Source organism: Atractosteus spatula, chromosome 4 (assembly GCF_055471065.1).
Source record: "Atractosteus spatula isolate fAtrSpa1 chromosome 4, fAtrSpa1.hap1, whole genome shotgun sequence".
Taxonomy (NCBI): domain Eukaryota; kingdom Metazoa; phylum Chordata; class Actinopteri; order Semionotiformes; family Lepisosteidae; genus Atractosteus; species Atractosteus spatula.
Genome location: NC_142709.1, coordinates 58,818,208 through 58,832,165, shown reverse-complemented (window position 1 = coordinate 58,832,165; position 13,958 = coordinate 58,818,208). Strand labels below are relative to the sequence as shown.

At 35.5% G+C, this 13,958-nt stretch overlaps 1 protein-coding gene across 2 annotated transcripts in view; it reads left to right on the top strand.

Annotated features, from left to right (window-relative positions):
* The window catches only part of plod2 (procollagen-lysine, 2-oxoglutarate 5-dioxygenase 2), a 48,346-nt gene extending 38,187 nt beyond the window's left edge, over positions 1–10,159 (top strand). Inside the window, exons 11-20 of one of the 2 annotated variants that reach the window (XM_088913529.1) lie at positions 479–583; positions 1,446–1,571; positions 2,016–2,157; positions 3,102–3,164; positions 5,095–5,208; positions 5,644–5,709; positions 6,530–6,634; positions 7,048–7,194; positions 7,939–8,064; positions 9,252–10,159. In XM_088913529.1, the coding sequence (XP_088769655.1) occupies positions 479–583; positions 1,446–1,571; positions 2,016–2,157; positions 3,102–3,164; positions 5,095–5,208; positions 5,644–5,709; positions 6,530–6,634; positions 7,048–7,194; positions 7,939–8,064; positions 9,252–9,407 (1,150 nt within the window). In that variant the 3' untranslated portion in view covers positions 9,408–10,159. The remainder of the gene's footprint in view (positions 1–478; positions 584–1,445; positions 1,572–2,015; positions 2,158–3,101; positions 3,165–5,094; positions 5,209–5,643; positions 5,710–6,529; positions 6,635–7,047; positions 7,195–7,938; positions 8,065–9,251) is intronic. The other variant, XM_088913530.1, reaches the window with a different exon arrangement.
* The last annotated feature ends 3,799 nt before the right edge of the window (positions 10,160–13,958 follow it).

Here is a 13,958-nt window from a genome sequence, read left to right as displayed (position 1 = left end):
CAACACTTGTACAGTATAAATACTGAATAATAATGGTCTTTTATAATTAAATTTGTCACAGAACATTATTTTATTATTTTTAAAGTCATGTCCCATTCTATATCATTTGTCTGGGGATCTTGTTACATCTGGTTGGAGTGTGCATGTGTGTGTTCCCTTTGTTAATTTGGTTTTAACTAAAAAATAGGAGGACATTAAAAAAAGCTTTTGAAACTTGAGAAAAGCACAATTTTGCTTTGCACGTTATATACAGTATAGTCCTTTATGTTGAATAGGAATATTACACTATATACAGTGACTCAATGTATACTGTATTATAATGTAAAAAAGCACTGCAAATCTAGTAGCGGATTCCTCTCAATTTAGAAATCAGTATTATTTCCTAGCAGCAGACAGTTATGTTGATCATTGGTAATGTGATCTCCTGTGAATGATTGAAATGAAACTATTTTTAAATTCTGTGTTCTTCATCTTTTAGGGACTTGTGTCGTAGTGACAAGAGCTGTGACTATTATTTCAGCATTGATGCAGATGTTGTGCTGACAAATCCCCAGACTTTGAAACTTCTAATTGAGCAAAACCGGTATGTAGCATCCAATAAAACAGCATAACATCCCTGCCGGTAATTTGGTTTAGCAGTTCTCCTACATGTGTAGAAGCTTGGTATTCTATAGTGCTGAAACCACAAGTATATTACAGTTGACCAAATGAAAATCCCTTCCAGTTTAAAATAATAAACGTGGCACCCTATGTACCTCAACATGTGGAAAACCTCTTAAGCTATACTGTCCCCAACTGTAAATGGCACATAGCATTAAGACAAGCACGCACACTTTCTATTCCTTTGCATCAAAAGCATGTCTTTGTGGTGTGCAGCTTGCACAGTGATATTCAGCACTTCTGCACTTTCAAGAAACCCTTATGTGATATTTAAAGAAACCTTCAGAATTGTCCAGACCCACAAGCTGGAGAATAGTTTCAATTTTAACCTTAACATTGCACATTTTATTGTTTTTTTCCCCAGATGAATGCTGTAATTTTTATAATGCATTTTCAATAATATGGTGTGCTCACGAGAGCCAACTTCTTCAAAACAGCCTGCGGGTTTGAAACAAAGCAGGGGAGGTACAGTGGTGAATAAAAAGAATTGCATCACCCACGTTCTTGGATGCGCCTTTCGAATTTCCCAAAATATTCTTGAAATGTCAGTTCTAATTTGCGCTTTGGGGTGGACGCATTTCTGATCCAGAGATGCATCTTCACGCTATCTGAAGTATAAATGAGGGTGATGCTGTAATTTTTGTCTGCTATTGAGTGCAATGTGTCTTTTTGGCCATTAGTACCCTACTCAGTTTAAATCAATCATTGGTTGTTAGTGAGACATTTGCATTTATTATGAAAATGACTTGTGTTACAGATCTTCTCACCTGCGCTTTTTTCTTTAGAAAAATAATTGGCCCTCTTGTGACCCGACATGGAAAACTGTGGTCAAATTTCTGGGGTGCCTTAAGTCTGGATGGTTATTATGCACGCTCTGAAGACTATATTGACATTGTCCAGGGGAAGAGGGTGTAAGTTTTGTTTTCCTAACTGCCTCACAGAATGCATGTATCCTGTACTGGATAATTGACTAATGTTGTCACAGTGATATGTTAAAAGAAGAGGAAAACTGGCTTGAGGCAATGCCTCAACAGTGTGTAAATATAAGTGTGGACTAGTGTGCACTCTCAAACTAAGGAATAAAGATGCGCACATAGCAATCACTCAGCAAAGCCTGACATTTATTTATCCATCAACTTAAGCCCAGAAAAAAAAACAGCAGTACACTGTAGGACACTTGTATGTAACTTCCACGTCAGTCAAGTTAACAAAGTATCTCAGCATTACACTGTGCTTATTACAAATAGGATTGGTTCAGTTTCTTGCTGGCTTGAGACATACTGTACTTGATGTTATGAATAGGAAGCATTATGTTGAAAAATGTGGGTTTTAACTACTGTTTTTTTTTTCTTTAGTGGTGTATGGAATGTTCCATACATGGCTCATGTCTACTTAATAAAGGGAGAGACTCTGAGAAATGAATTAAAGGAGAAAAACTATTTTGTCTTAGAAAAACTGGACCCTGATATGGCATTGTGCAGAAATGCTAGGGAGCTGGTAAGACTATTCAGCATGTGCTCGGCCGTAATATTTTCTCTTTTCTATAAAGTGATAGTTCATAAATGTTTTTGATTATTTTTATTACTATTTTGCTACATTACTTAGTCAGTCCATTATGAACTGGTAAACATATTGAGGGAGTGGCCTTGTCCCATGCAAGTGTCATTGTATACATAAATAGTAAATTATACTATTCAACATTTGTTCCATAAACAAATGTAATATGAAAGGTTCTTCTTTATCTGAGTTCATGATTAGAAGACATATTTTCATGTCTTGTGAATGAATAGTAGCACAATAGGAAGGTTTTAATTAACTGTCAATGTGCCAATGCAATGTTTCTCAATGTGAAATCAACCTCTAGCTCAAAGGACGAAAAAAGAGAAAAGCTGGCAAGTATATACAGCACAGATGTGCTGACTGTTTTCTAGGCATGACTTCTGTCTATTTATGGTATTCTTTGTGGTGCATTAAGGGATTGCTGCTCCAGTCGTCTCCCATCATCACCAATCTTTTGCCTCTCTACTCGCCATGTGCTCATGTTAAGCCAATGGCTGCCTGCAAATTATTCTCTCTGTTCCTTCTCACTCGTGACCTGGCATTGGTGGCTCCTGGTGTGCTTTGTGCTTTTCAAATGTCACAAAAGCTGATTCGAAGGGTCTGGCCATCAGTCTGTCTCTGTTTTCTTTTTGTGCCCCCATGTACTTGCTAGCTATGCAATCTACCAGCATGCTCCATGTAAAAGAAAGACATTCCAAAACATCAGCTTTAAGAGAGTCCTGCTGTTTTTGGCATATCTTCTTTTCTTACGGAGTCTTATCTTCTTTCCTTCCAAGGTGTATGTCACATATACAGTATGTATCTATGTGTCTCTCTACATATATATTTCTATAAATATATAATTGTCACACAACTTATGTGGTGCTTCTCCTTCATTTTAGACAATACAAAGGGAAAAAGACTCCCCTTCTCCGGAAACATTCCATATGCTCAGACCCCCAAAGGTTTAATTTTGTTTTACTTTATGTCTTCTCATTTTGACGTAAAAGTATGATGGTACAATAAAGGACTGCTTCCGTTCTGCTAGAAACCATTATCCATTATTAGGGATAGCATACTTAGAGGCCTTTATATTACCAGTCAGTATTTTGATTTTATTTTTGTTTGTTTCTCCTGGTGACTCCTCATCTACTTTTCTTGAGAATGCTAATTACATGTACAGCTAATTAACAATTTAATTATAAGCTATGGAAACTCCACAGGAATCAGTATATTTAGCACATAAAGTGTAAAGCCTTAGTTTTTTTAAATATATTATTAAAAAAATAATAGCATTCATTATAGCATTCATTTAAAAATGAAGTTAAATAAATGAGATTCGCAAGCAAGCTGTTTCTCAAACATTTTACTGTAAAATAACACCTTTCCAATTAAGTGCAGACAGACTGATAAGAAGGGTACAAGATCAGTTGTAAAGTGTGTTTCCCTATGCTTTTCTGCTACAATTTTATAGTAATGATTTTAAAAGTACTGTACATAATTAGGAACAGGTAACGGGTATATTATATGCTGAAAAGAAAAGAAAGGAAACCTACCAGTTCTTGGTGCTACAACACTGGTAAAAAGGCCAATTGTAAGGTTTAATATAATATTTGTTGACAAATGTACTGTTTGGAAGTTACTGGAACCCCTGATAATGTTTAATACTTGACCACCCAAAGGGGAAGAATAGGTGCTCTTTCAAAAGCTCAGTGATTTCATGTGGGCTTTCTTTTTAATTACATCCTTTATGAATAACAAAAGCATTAATTCATTTATTTATTGCTTTTTTATCAATATGATAAATTGACAGTATTATTACTGTATTTATATGTTACTCATACGTGTATAATCATGTATAATTTTATAGTTTCGAAACATTTTTATTAAAGAAGCACATTTTTTTAACTTGTAGGCATTTGTGTATGAAACTTCAGTTAGCATTTTCATGACTTGTCTTGATAAGATAGCAGAACCAATGCAAACCAAACATCTGCAGGCAAAAATGAAGTATTGTCTTTACATGACTAGTTTCTGAAGTCATAATTTTATTTTATCATTAAGGAGCCAGATTTAAGGCCAGCCAAAGTCCAAAGCAGAACAACTACCTCCCTACATTCCCTGCTATAGCTGTCTGATGCTTGTTTATAAGCAAAAATCCACAGCACATGTTTAACAATCTAATTCCAAACTCCCTTACCATTTCCAGCCTAGGCCAGAGCATAACACTGACTCGCGAATCTGATCTAAAAATTGCTCCATAAATTGAACCACAACAAATACATTTCTTAAAGACAAGCAACTGACAAATTTTAAAATGACTCAAAATTACTTCTATTAGTATCTATTAAAAATCTAAATGGGTATACTCCTTCTGTGGGTTTTCTGTAATGCCAATTTAAATTTTGCTCTAAAGCCTAGACTGAAAATACACACATACTGTACAAACTCTACTGCACAGCCCAAGGTTATCAAATTCTTGGAGCAAACTTTTCCTTAGCATCTCCCCCTCTGTTCCCTGCTCATATTACTCCATTACCTGTGTGCTCAATAAATATTCCATGAATATTTACTTGTATCTGTTGCTATTTATATTTTTCCATCTTTGTTCCAGGTATGGTATAAACATTTTTATTTTAATTTCAGTTAATTCCAGCGTTTTATATTTTTGCTTTTTGTCAATGAGAAAATTTTATGTATTAACGTTTTTGCTGTTGTGTTTACAGTATGTAATTAAAAACAAAATGTATGACGACAAATTCCCACGAGAATATTATCTTATATATGACCTTCTGTTTTCAGGAATATAAACATTTCTGGATTTTTATTTTTAACAGTTTCCTGTTTGTGCTTTTCTTTATGCAGCAACTTAACATATTTTTTTATTTGCCATAGGGGGTTTTCATGTACATTACAAACCGACATGAGTTTGGAAGACTTATTTCAACAGCTAATTACAACACATCTCATTATAACAATGACTTGTGGCAAATATTTGAAAACCCAGTGGTAAGTAAAATTCCACCATGCCAGTAAAAGTTGCCCAGATGCCCAGCTAATGGAAGTGCCTTATCTGAACAGATCCCTCAGCCAAAATATACTGTATGTAACTGCTGCTGCCTGTTAGTTCACAGTTAGAAATTCATTTTACTTCTCAACCAGAAACAGGATTTCAAGGAAGTTAAATAAGATGAGACAGAATGTTAGTGGTACAGATGTTGCATGAATCATCTGATAAGTCCTAATAAAGCATACAAAATCTTAATATCCCCTTATATGGTATATATAAATACTGTATGTCTCTTATTTTAAATATGCACAGAAGAGCGTCAGTCTTACTGTGGGTCTTTGCAACAGGAATAGGAAGCTCCTGATCTGTTCTTATTTTTAGATTCCTGGCTAGCAAACTGCACACTTTATACTAACATTCATGTTTTGTTACAGGACTGGAAAGAAAAATACATTCATTCAAACTATAGCAAAATATTCACAGAAAACCTCGCAGAACAGGTTGGTATTCCACTGAAGAATTATATGAATGTAGCCACTGTTGAAAGTTTTTTTTTAATAAGTTGTACACTTTTACAACTCATGCACAGCTTCTGTTATTTACAGTAGGTACTTTAGAATTCTCCTGCTCATTGTGATGTAGCAAACTCTTTTACATTTACAGACATAACATTAACACCAATAATTTTGAATAGATCACCCAAGAGCCTCACGATGCTGGGATGGAGCAGCTTTTGTATACTGTACACAATATTGAGATGGTCCCTTAAGAAAAGTTGGCTTTTGTAAGAGAAACCTAAACAAGAATCGACCACACCCATCTTTTAATTAGGGCCCTGTCTCACTGTGTCTATCCATCCATTAAAACAAACTAATTCCCTGGATGTGGAGATAAACTTCCATCCCAAATATACTCAGGCTATATACATAGACTTAACTTTATACCAGGATGGACTCAGGCACATCTGAACATATAAGCCTTTGAAGGGGGTGCTAACGAGGCAGCTACACTGCTCAATTAATTAAACCACTTTGCCCATACTTCAAGAGTTCAGCTCCTCTGGCTTCACCTGCCCTTTGCTAGTATAGAGCATACACACCCTACTGTAAACCAGTATACTGTACAGTCACTGACAGTATGTATGCTACATTTTGTAACCAGCTAGAGAGGTCAGAGTCCAAAGCATCCAGAAAATTATTTCGTAGCAAGTTATGAAGACCAACAGATAAGCAAAGAACCATATTTTGTTAGAAATCATTATGACTAGTATGTCTTTTGTTTTGTTCTTCTAATCCTTCATTGTTTTGTAATGTCATTTAGCCTTGTCCAGATGTTTTCTGGTTTCCTGTATTTTCTGATAAAGCCTGTGATGAATTAGTAGAAGAAATGGAACACTATGGGATATGGTCAGGTGGAAGGCATAAGGTAAGTATAATTACTATTGTGAATGCATTACAATATATTTTAAAAAATAATTAATCTAAACTATAAAGGTTGATAATACCATTTTATTTAAAAAAGCAAATGGTGTAAATGGAACAGTTTACCCAGAATGTCTTTTCTTGCTTGTTACTAATTGAGCCAGTGACATTTGAAATTACAGTACATGCTCTTACAGTAAGTCTGGCAAAGACACCCATGGCTTCTCCTGACTTTATAAAAAGGAAAATGTACAGAAAAAGCAATAGTATATCTGAAAAGAATCTTCCTTCATGCTCAATACCAACTAATTCAGTTAATTTAATAAATGTGTTTCTCTCTTCTTTTAAACAAGCCTGCTATGGTAAAATGTTTATTGCAGTTCCGTGCCTGATACTTTGGTTCATTTTTATTTTTAGGACAAGCGTATTTCTGGTGGTTATGAAAATGTCCCAACCGATGATATTCACATGTCACAAGTTGATTTTGAAAAGGAATGGCTGCATTTCATTCGAGAGTATATTTCTCCTGTGACACTGAAGGTTTTCTCTGGCTATTACACCAAGGTAATTTTTACTGTGCAATTGTGCCATACGCAACAGTCAGACCAGTATAACATAATATCTTCCAAAACAGTAATGCATGAAATCATGTCTTTTTCCAGTCTTACTGCTGGCTCTAAAGCTTTGATACTGGCCAGTGCCACCCATATCACAGCTGTAATTCATATTTAGTTTCTCGTACAGTCCTGTTATTGGCTTTTGATTGCTAGAAAGTTTGTAATAAAAGAATACCATTCTCTCATATGGGTTCACTGATGATTCCCTGTTAAATATTTGCCATAAAGTCCATTTGTTTTGTCCTGATTGGAATATTACAGGTCAGTATACTACATCAAATTTCATATGTGTAATTTTCACACCAGTATTTTATCTATAAATCTGGTTAGAAAGATCTATAGGTCTATAATAAGACCTTTTGGCAGAAGGTACAGTAGGTGAGAAAGGGAGTTAAGATTTTGATTCCTTCAGTGAGGATTCGTAATGTTTTACAAAACTCTACTGTAGTTAAATTAATTTAGGAAAAGTATAGCCAAGATACAGGGTTTAGTTACTGCTGTAAATGCACACAAATATTTATTTTTTATTTGTTTTTGTAGTCTAACCCACAGAAGGTTTAAGACTATAGCTAACTTAGAAGCTAGCACTCCTAAGATTATGTTCTGTATTCTTGCTCTGGTTTATTTACTGAGACCAACTATGAATTTTGAAATCTGCCAATGTTAGTAACTGATTTTTATTTTCTTTCAGGGCTATGCTTTGCTGAACTTTGTAGTTAAATACAGTCCTGTCAGGCAGCCAGCTTTAAGACCACATCATGACTCCTCTACATTCACCATCAATATCGCCCTAAACAGAAAAGGAATAGATTTCCAGGTGAGATGCTGTTATGCACAGTGCTAACAGTGTTAATATGTATTTAGTAAACCAATAAATATACTAATTGTTCTTGAGCAATTACCTTAACAGCTTTTCTTTATGACCTTTCCTTCTTCAAAATATATTTATACTGAATTATTTTTGGATTTTGCTTTGTTTTATTTATATTAAAGGACTAGTATTCATAAGTTTAAATGCCATTTTCTGAAATAACTTATATTCAGCTTCTTCTGTAAATCTCTTTGTGTTTAATTTTATTTCAAATATTTGACAAAGTGGCTTATCTTGCGTTTCAAACCATGTTGTAATGCAGTAGACTTTGTAAGCACTTCTGTTTTCTTCCCACATGTCCTTTTCTTCAGCGTTGCAACAAAGAGCAATGTTGCAGGATAATTAAGTTATTATTAATTATTGGCTGGCAGATTAACATCTGTACCCATTTATCGAGTTGGGAATTTTTACTGATATTTGCTCTACAGAACAAGAGTAGTTCTCCATCTAGTGTATGACTCCAGAGCCCTTACCACTGCCTCTTTAGCTTGGCTAACAAGAAGGGGCAAATCCCTTTTACCAACTATAGTTGTGTGACCATGGAGCTCCTAATTTTCTGCTCCGGGCTGTAGCTGTTGAAATGTGGAAAGCACCCAGAACAAGCTGATTATTCTTTCAGACGGCTTTGTCAGTTTGGACAATTCATAGAGGAAAGACCAGCAAATCTCGAATGGAGTAACTGATCAGTAGCTGATGTGGTGTAATTCCTCTGCAGCAAATAAATAACCAGTATGTGTGGCTCCTTCATAGCTCCAAACTTTTGGGTTTGAGTCTGGTCTTTGATGCCTGTCCATACAGAGTTAACATGGTCTCATGGTCATGTGATCCCATTTCCTTCCACCTCCCAAAGACATACATGTTAGTTTTGTTCTCCCTGAGATTTGTCCCCTGAGGATAGTGACTAGGCTTCCCACCTCATTACTTGGCTGTGAGCAAAATGGGTTTAGTGCCTCTCATCCATTTTTGGTTATGGATCACAAAGAAGCAACACATATAAAGCCTGTATAATAAACATCTAGATCATGACTCTAAAACAGTCTGTGGTTTTGCAGCACTTAAAAGTTTGGATTAAAGGAAAACTGTTTATTGATTCTATGTGTTTCTATTAATGTATATTAATTTCATTTCAACAGGGAGGTGGCTGTAGGTTTCATCGATACAACTGCTCTATTGAATCCCCTAGAAAAGGCTGGAGTTTCATGCACCCAGGAAGACTAACTCACCTACACGAAGGACTGCCAACCACAAATGGAACTAGATATATTGCTGTCTCTTTTATTGACCCATGAACAGGAATTGGCCTTTGCACCTTTGTGTTTTTTACCGTTAAAGTGTTTTTGAATTCCCCTTGTCCTTTGAACTATTTTGCATTTTACTGTATTGAATTGTGAAAAACAACTGTGGGAAAAGTAAAACAAATGACAAAATTAGGGTTTGAAAAGTTGTTTTCTGCAATGTGCAAATCCTCCTCTTCTCCTTAACTTAAACTTTACCAGAAGGAATATAGTCACTTAGAATGGAACATCAAAAGGTCGTTATGGTTCCTTCCAAAAAGTAAAATGAGCTAAACTGTAACTTTCATCTGGTGCTTTAGATTTTTTTTTACTGATCATTCTTATTTATTTAGATTTATTAGTATTAGTTCCACTTCTGGTTGCAAAGGAAAACATTTTAGAATGGATGATGTGTTGATATTGAGAAATCTCATTTTCAATTGGGCAAACTACAGTATGTACCTGTATGCTGTTCAGGGAATGGTTTTATTTTTGTATCTTTTCACAGCGAATGAATTGGAAAAAGTAAATGTATAGAAACAAAAATCCCACATTTTAGGATGTTTTTACTTAATAAACCTCTAAAGGTTTTACTTGAAATGGTTTTCATGAAAAAACATTGTGCATGACAACACTTCTTGATTAGATCACATTTCAGAAGTCTGTTTTAATGAAACATTTACTGTAAGTGAAAGATTTGTTTGTAAACTTCAGCAATTTCAATTAAGTTATTGTCAGTTTGATGAAAAATAAAACAATTAAATGATTGATTTATTTCATTCATTTTACAGACACATTTATTGTAAAGCTAGTGTGCTAGTGATGCAGTTTTTGGTATTAGTTGTATTTTGAACTAGTTGATATTTGAAGTGTACTGTCAAGAAAAAAAATAGCTTACTTTTCTGAGCCAAATTATAACCAGAATTGTTTAATGTTCAGTCAGTTTTTGAAACAGGCAGTTACTGTAGTTCTAAACGCAAAAATGGCTTATGTAAGTACTGTCTGAGTACATTCCCTGCAAGGATTATTTTCTATGTACTTGAATAAAACCAAAGTACACAGCTTAAATTCTATGTTTTAAATCCATCCTATGTTGTCGCTAACTGTAGCTTTAAACCTGGTCAACACTTTAGTCTTCTCTCGAATTGACTACTGTAATGCCCTACTTGCTAGGGTATCTAAATCCACAGTGAACAAACTTCAGTTCTTCCTGAATTCGGCAGCCAGACTGCAAGTGATCACATTACTCCTATCCTGGAGCCCTTGCACTGGCTTCCTATCGGGTTTCAAGTCGACTACCAAGTCCTCATGCTCACCTACAGTATAAGGCTCTACATGGCTTGACACCTCAGTGCCTGTCTGACTTATTATTGTCCTATTCCCCACCTCATAACTTTTGTTCTTCTAATTCTGGTCTCCTGTATGTCCGCCAAGCCAGGCTACATACTAAGGGTGACAGAGCCTTCTCCTGATATGCCTCAAACGTTCCCTGATCACTTTCAAGTCAAAACTCAAAACCTTTTTCTTTAAATGGGCTTCAGTTTAATTGGTTCTGTGCCCCTTTGCTCTCCTACTGTATTCCAGAACCTTAGAGCAATTGTTTAAAACTGCTATCTCCTTTTATTGTGTGCTTTTTTCTTTCTGTAAAGCACTTTGAGAAGTCACATTTAAAGGTGCTATATAAAATAAAGATTATTATTATTATTAAATCATTTCCTCCCACTCCATTAATATATTACCCTGTTAAACTAATTGTCTTGTTTTTTAAATGAGAACTATAAAAATCCATCTCACAACAAAGATTTAGCAGCAGTAATGTAACTCCTGAAATTAGCAGATCTAAGGCTGCTTCTTACAATACGCTAGGAGTATTTCTCTCTTGTAAAATTGGGACTTTGACATGGATTGACGTACTGTAGATCTAGCTGTTTGGAGAGAGGGGCTAAAACTGAAAATATAAAAATGAAAGGGACTGAAATCTACAGTATGTGCATCTTCCACATTAGGGAAAAGATTGTATTGTAAGCAAGCATATATATTAGGTGTACTATGTAGGCTTATCAAATAATTATGACTTCATAAAACTAAAAACAGTAATGGTTTGTGTTAGGCCTTTTAATATTTGTCACTTCCAACTATTTTAATGACCATTTTTTTATTTAAATACCAAACCACACAGACTCCTTTGTCCTAATTTTTTATGGTGGTTATATTAAATTTGAAACCTAAAATGCCCTTTGTTTCTACCCAGGACTTTCCTTGACTAAGCAAACAGTGTTGTTATTTCTTCTAGGATACTGCCTCTGGGTGCTAGGTCAGGTGTTTGAGAAAACCTTTAGGCCTATGAAAGCAGTTATTGTTAGATGACTTTCCTCAACGTCTGCCTAGTGGTAAGCTTGTCAAAGGTGACATTGATTCAGTGAACTGGTCAGGAAACCTGCATTCGCAATATGCTAAAAGATTTTCCCTCATAATTACTGCCAAAAGGGACTGCTTTATGGTAAAATATATTTTAACAACTAGACAACTTAATAAAAATATTTGTAGTCACCCATATTGATATTGAAAAAAGAATTCACATTTTTAATAAGAACAGATTTTGTTAAGTTATTATAGTTTCATCAAAACTTTTTAGTACCTTTAGGAAACTAAGCAGAGTAATGTATGTAGCACATGCCTTCAGAGAAATCCAGGGTTTATCAATACCCTCTCTTACGTGGGAAAAAAAAGATTTACGGATTGGATAGTATGTCCTGTTGAAAAAAAATGGCAATGTAATTTTAACAGCATTGCACAGAGCAAAATCACATTTGTCATAAAAAAGTAAGTCCAGAAAAGCTGAAGGTCACATTTATTCACAAACCTGTAGCTAATATTGTAAATCCTCCTCTGGCAGAGATTACACTGACTTTTCTATAATGTGCTATCCAGGTCCTGCACTTCTGAGGGAGATTTTTGACTATTCCTCCAGGCAGAATTGCTCTAGGTACTTCAGACCCTTTGGTTACCTTTCTGAGTTTGAAACACAAACGTCTGATTGAATATAGGTCTGGAGTTGAAGACAGCCAGTCACATCCATCTATTTTCTGTGCAGATTACTGTTTCCTTGTTGACGTGAACATATGCTTTGGATTGTTATGCTGGAGTGTCTTTCATTCCCACATGAAGAACGTGATGTCCTTTTTTTAAAACAACTGATGTGTGATTTCTTCACCATTCTGAAAATGATCCATTCCATAGAAAAATTATTAATGTATGGACGTTTCAGATGCACTCGTATGTTTTCCTTTTTATACTGAATTTTTCACCATACTAACATGCAGGGATCACTGACAAAAACTATAATATGTACCAAATTCGCACTGATCACTGTTTGGTAGTAGAGGAAAATGTCTGTTTTGTGAAGGTAAGATATAAGAATAAGATGGCCTACTAGAAAATGGATACACCAGTTTAGAGAGATTTCTTACCCATACTAATGTGTAGTTACCTTTAGACCAATGGACCCGGGCAGCTCCAGATCTAGAGAGCCATCCTCGGCCTTTTATTGCCTTTCTGATCCCTCATTACTTAAAGTGAACTCAATGTTTTAATATCATATTGATTAACCCCCTTATTGAGGTCTTAATCTCTTGTTTTTGAAAATTACCTGTGAAACACTGACGTCTCTAGCCCTTAAGAACTGGCTACAGACCATAAGAATTATTAGATTGTGTTCACATTGTCAATGTACATTTAATCAGTACTCATGAAAGTTTTAAAAAACAAGTAAGAAAGTGTAATTAATGCAGGCACAGAGGAATAGGGGAGTCAAGGTCATTGTTGTCCGTCTTTTATTCAATGAAGAGTGGCATCTTCACACAACGATTAGACAGGAACAAACATTTCAAAATGGGAACACTTAGTTGTACTGTGTCCCCCTCCTTCCCCCTCAGTGTGAACCCGGTCTTTAATTCTCTGAGAAATGGCCATGTACACGTTACACAGACTTCAACAGAGTCTCTAGCTAAACCAAAGAAATCAGACAGTTCCAGCAGTTTGACCTGGCACTGACAGCAGACTCTGTACACATATCTGTAGACATCAGACACCAAGTCACAGCTTTATCTTCCTGCCAAAAGACTGTAGAAAAATTCACACTCTGATTTTTCTGGCTCTCACACCTAAGTTGGAATTGTGAAACTGACATCACGGAGATAATAATGTGGGTGCTTTCTAATTTTAATTTTGACAAATACTTTGCCATTAAATATTTAGCTTTTGCTGTCTTCGGTATCTAAGAAACTTTTAAAAGAAGCCATTTCCACAGAGCAATGTAAAAATGTCTGTGCCTTGGCTCTTGTTTGGAGAGCAAACTGAGCATTACAATGCTGACATGGCCAGATAAAGTCTAAGATAGATCAGTAAAGGGCTGTGACCAGAATGTCCCAGGTGACAACAATACCATTGGTTATGCAGTGCAGTGCTACAGTTGAGTGTGTTCGCCTTGCAGTACAATCACAGCTCCAGTGATGGGCTGCTGCCTGTGAGTTAGAAATATTCTGAGTGATGTCTGCATCACTTCTG